General features: G+C 46.2%; 1 protein-coding gene across 12 annotated transcripts in view; it reads right to left on the reverse strand.

Moving 5' to 3' along the window:
- The window catches only part of Git2 (GIT ArfGAP 2), a 51,340-nt gene extending 47,054 nt beyond the window's left edge, over positions 1-4,286 (reverse strand). For all 12 annotated transcript variants that reach the window (XM_005344276.3, XM_005344274.3, XM_005344278.3 and 9 more), the window contains exons 1-2: positions 4,128-4,286; positions 684-817 (exon numbers count right to left, since the gene is read on the reverse strand). In XM_005344276.3, coding sequence (XP_005344333.1) covers positions 684-817; positions 4,128-4,179 — 186 coding nt within the window. In that variant the 5' untranslated portion in view covers positions 4,180-4,286. The remainder of the gene's footprint in view (positions 1-683; positions 818-4,127) is intronic.
- Positions 4,287-4,624: the final 338 nt, after the last annotated feature.

A 4,624-nucleotide genomic window follows, 5' to 3' on the forward strand; every position in this document is an offset into this window, starting at 1 on the left:
AAAAAAAAAAAAAAAAAAAAAAAATTCTGAGCTGGATGGTGGCACATGCCTTTAATCCCAGCACTGGAGATAGAGACAGACGGATCTCTTTGAGTCTGAGGCCAGCCTGGTCTACAGAGCAAGTTCCAGGACAGGCTCCAAAGTTATACAGAGAAACCCTGTCCTGAAAAACCAAATAAATCAATAAATAAAATAAACACTTAACTAAAAATTAAACAATAAAATAATTTCTTATGTTAGGCATGGTGGTGCATACCTTTAATTTTAGCATTTAGGAAACAGAGACAAGAGGAGATCCGTGAGTTCAAGACCAGCCATGGCTACATAGTGAGACTCTTGTCTCAAACAAAACAACAATTTCTGGTGACAATCTAGAAAGTAAGCAGTGAAAACTTAATAAGAAATTTAGACATTTACTGATACATTTTGTTGATATATCTGTCTATGTATAACTGCTTCTGGGGAAGCAAGATTATGTAAGGTGAGCAAGGAAAGACTAGATAATGACGTCAATACAAGACAATATTGTATACCATACACAGAAATGAAGAGCACAACATTTTATCCAATTATGATCCAAATATTCTTATAGGATTTAAGGTATATATTAGATCTTTTAGTTGCTAAAATAACAATCCCTAAAACACAAATTTCCAATTATGAAAAATTTTCTTATCATTTACCTGAAGCAGTGTTGGAGGCCATGGTGTGTGTTTAAGATGCCTTACTTGGGAGATATGGCGCCCTAGACTCCGATGAACACTGCAACACTCATCACATATAAAAGTTCCCCTATTTACTGATGCCCAGGAAGGATCTGGAAAAAAACCAACAACACCTCAGTGGCAAGGACGCTAATTGGTTGTATACAGGATAGCAAAAGATGGCTGATGTTTGGTTTTTTAAGGGAAAAAAAACAGAGTATGTTTTTGTTGTTTTACATGCTCCTCAACATCTGAAGCGGAGGGACTAGCTGAGGATGCTCCCCACCGAGACAGATCAGGTTTACTGAACTAAGAGCCTTACACATGCACTGCCTTCCTGTGTGGGCTTACCACATGTGCTCTGTGCAATGTTAGTTAAGGAAGCAGAATGAAGGAGCTGGGTAGATCATTCCACTATTTCCTTGTAGGGCTGAACCTGGGGCCTCGTCCATGCTGAGCTAGCGCTCTATCACTGAGTTCCATCTTCAGCTTGATGAATCATTTTGAGTCCATCTTTGTAAATAAGACTACATGATCTTGACAGTGCATTATCCGAGTAACAGTATCTAAGGTAAACAGTGAGGTGACTGTTGCCCAGTGCAGGAAGTCAAGTTCCACATGCTAACAGAAAGTCAGAAGAGACCTGCAGAAGCACTCAGCTCTTCTCTGAGGGCAGGAGGGGTGCCCGCTCTGCTAAGGCAATGCTCTATGCCAATACCAGTTGCTTTAGACAAACCTGCTGGATCCAGTTTTGCAGCTGACTTGAAGGAAGGTGCCTCACAGATATAAAGAGGTAAACCAAAATGAACAAGATTTCTCATTGAGTACAATACTTTTTTTCCTTTGGAATCCACAGAACTTCATCAGACAACCTTTCAGAAGTGGAATAATTTACACTAGGTGAGCAGGATAGATCTGGGCAAGTAATCTGAGCCTTAGAAATCCCAAATAAAGATAGGCCTTTCTCATCCCATCAGACTCACAGTGGGGTGACAATAGGTGCTACTTACTCCAGCTGCATGGCCTAAGGGTTACATTTTAAAATTCTTCAACATCCACAAAAATCTCTGAAATGCATATATGTCATGTCTACCATTTTTAACAGTTTATTCTAACCCTTTCAAACCTTATAATGAAAAGTTATGGGGTATCAAAGACAAATCCTGGGAGCCACAGAACACAGTAGTTAGAGGGTTGGTTACGGGGACGAACAGTTCATGGTTTGAATCCCAACTCTGCGGCCACTTCTTGTGCAATAATGTGAGGTAAATTACTTCTCCGAGTGTCTTCACAGTGGGAGAAGGGAGAGATAATGTAAAATATAAGAATAAGTAAAGTGTCTGTCATGGGGGCACAGGAATGATGCATTTTAAATGAACTAGATTCATTAAAAACAAACAAATCAGGACTGGGCATGTGACTCTCCTAGGAACTGGGAGGTCCTGGCTTTGGCCCCGGTGCCACAGAGGTAAACAAGACATAATCATAGTGAAGTGTCTTCTCTAAAGCAAAACAGAAGAGAATCCAGTAGGCTTAACCATAGGTGCTACTATGCCATTCTAAGGAGCGGTGGGAAGCATGAAGGCTCTGCGCAGATGTACCGCAATGTCGCGTTCTGCATTGATCTGGTAGTATTAAGACTAGAAGTGTGGCTTCGCTTTTCATTATCAGAGGCTCACAGTACTCCTGGGCAAATCAGCCAGGAAAATGAGAGCAATGGCTTAACAGGCATTAAGCAATGGTCTCAAATAATCATTTAAACACCATGGATCAGAATCCCAAGGAAAGGATACTGACAACAATAACAAACCGAAAGTTAAGTTTCTATGAATGAGGTTGGGTGAAGCCCTTCCAGTTTATCTGGAAGGCAGGGTTTTTAATAAGGCTCACAAGCACCACAAATGGACTTCAAAAGTATCTGTGCCCCCCACCCATCTTAAGCAAATTTTGTCCAGAAGAGTTAAGTATTTGAGCACCTTCTGAGCCGGCCTTGGCATTAAGATTTCAAAGGAGCCCTAATCCTTCAGGTAACCCTCCACCTACGCTGTGCACAAAGGGAGCACAAACTCCTAGCTGCTCATTCAGCCTTCAAGGAAGGAAATGACTCAAGTCTTGCTAGAGTGTGGCATTCAAGACAATAACATCAAACAACAGAAAAGGCCCTGAGATGCTACAAATGGACAAGGCAGCGGTCAGGGTGGCAAGGAGAGGCAATCTGCTTTGCTGTGCACCTTCCACAGCAGGAGCAAAGAATGTGCATCCCAAGAGGAAGCTTTAAGTTAGACACACATGAATCAACGGAAAACGGGCAAGAAAAGAAGGAAGCGGAACAAACGGCATTTGCTGAGAAAATGATAGTTTGTATAAACCTGGCTAACAGTATAAAGCACTTCTTTTAAAACTTTCCCTGCCTGTCCTTATCTTCCATCTGAACGGTTAACCTGTAGTACTCAGGACCATGAAATAAGTAAGGGTTATCACAGCACCATTTATAACCAGCCTCTGCTTCTAAATGACAAGATGAAGATAAAAACAGTTGCAAACGGCTGGAGTTCAATGACTTAATTAAAATTATTTAAACACTACTGTACCAGGAAAGTCATCAAATATGTAAGTGACTTCAAACTTGAAGTTAATCAAGTCCAAGAACCAAAACAAGCACACACACACAAAAATCTGAATTGAGACCTGATAATTGGGTTCCAATTACTAAGTCAGATCCAATCTTCAAATCCAAATACTATTTGCAGTAAGAACCGTTTGGTAGTTCGATGTCCTTGAGTTTACGACTGTGAAGCCAAACTGTAGCTGAAGGAACTACAAGGGTTTTGAACTGAGTACCATCATACAAAAGAGACGATCCCTAGGGACTATCCACTGACTACTGCGCGCTGTACTAGTGATAGTTTCCGTCGGAAAAACGAGGAAATCAGGTTGAGCAAGTAAAGCCATCAGTCCAAGGTCATGTAGAGGCGAAATCTGGTGGAAACTTAGATCCTCAAACTTCAGACCCCGAGCTAGGGCTGTCCCCCAGGAGTGTCTGCCGGGCGCAGGGCAATCGTCCACTCGGGGCCCCTCGGGCAGCACAGCCGAGCGGTCGCGCACACTCACAGGCCGGGGGACCGGGAAGGGAAAACACCTGCAGCCTCGGGCGGCCCGCGTCTGACTCCTGTCACAGGCTTTCCGGGCTGCCGTCCCGTCCCGTCCGCTCCCGGGCTCGTCGCCTCTACCCTCGGCCGGGCCGCGGGAGGGAGGGTCCCCCGGGTGGCGCGGCTGACAGGCTTGGGGTCGTCTCGCGCCAGGGCGGCCTGGGGGTCGGTGTGGCTGGGCCGCAGTCACCCCCCCCCCCCGCCCGCGGGGACCGCCCCGCCAGGGGTCCCGGCCCCGAGAGTGAAGCGAGCGGGCCCCGCCGGCGTCACTCACCCGGGCCGCTGCAGTCGGCGCACACGTCGCTACTCCGGAGCCGCTTCGACATGGTTCCCGCTTCACTTGCCGGGAACCCCGCGACTATAGAGGCGGCGGCTGCGCTTCCGCTCTAACGGGTCCCCGGGCGGCGCTGACTGCGCCTCTCCCCTCAGCGCCTAGCAGCCCCGGCACACTACGCACGCGCGGGGAGACGTCCTGCTGAGCCTGGCGGGTCATGTGACCGGAAAGGGCACGCTTCCTTATAGCCATCTTGAATGAGGGCAAAAGTCTGCCCGAGCATCCTTTACCTATCTCTAAATACTCTCGCAGTTGGGCTCTCCCTTACTAAAGTGATTCCTGGATCCAGTACTGATTAGTACCAGAGTAAGAAATAAAACCTTGTGATAAAAACTCTAAACATAAGCCAGGCGGTGGTGGCGCATGCCTTTAATCCCAGCACTCGGGAGGCAGAGGCAGGCAGATCTCTGTGAGTTCGAGACCAGCCTGGTCTACAA

Source organism: Microtus ochrogaster, chromosome 2 (assembly GCF_000317375.1).
Source record: "Microtus ochrogaster isolate Prairie Vole_2 chromosome 2, MicOch1.0, whole genome shotgun sequence".
Lineage (NCBI taxonomy): Eukaryota > Metazoa > Chordata > Mammalia > Rodentia > Cricetidae > Microtus > Microtus ochrogaster.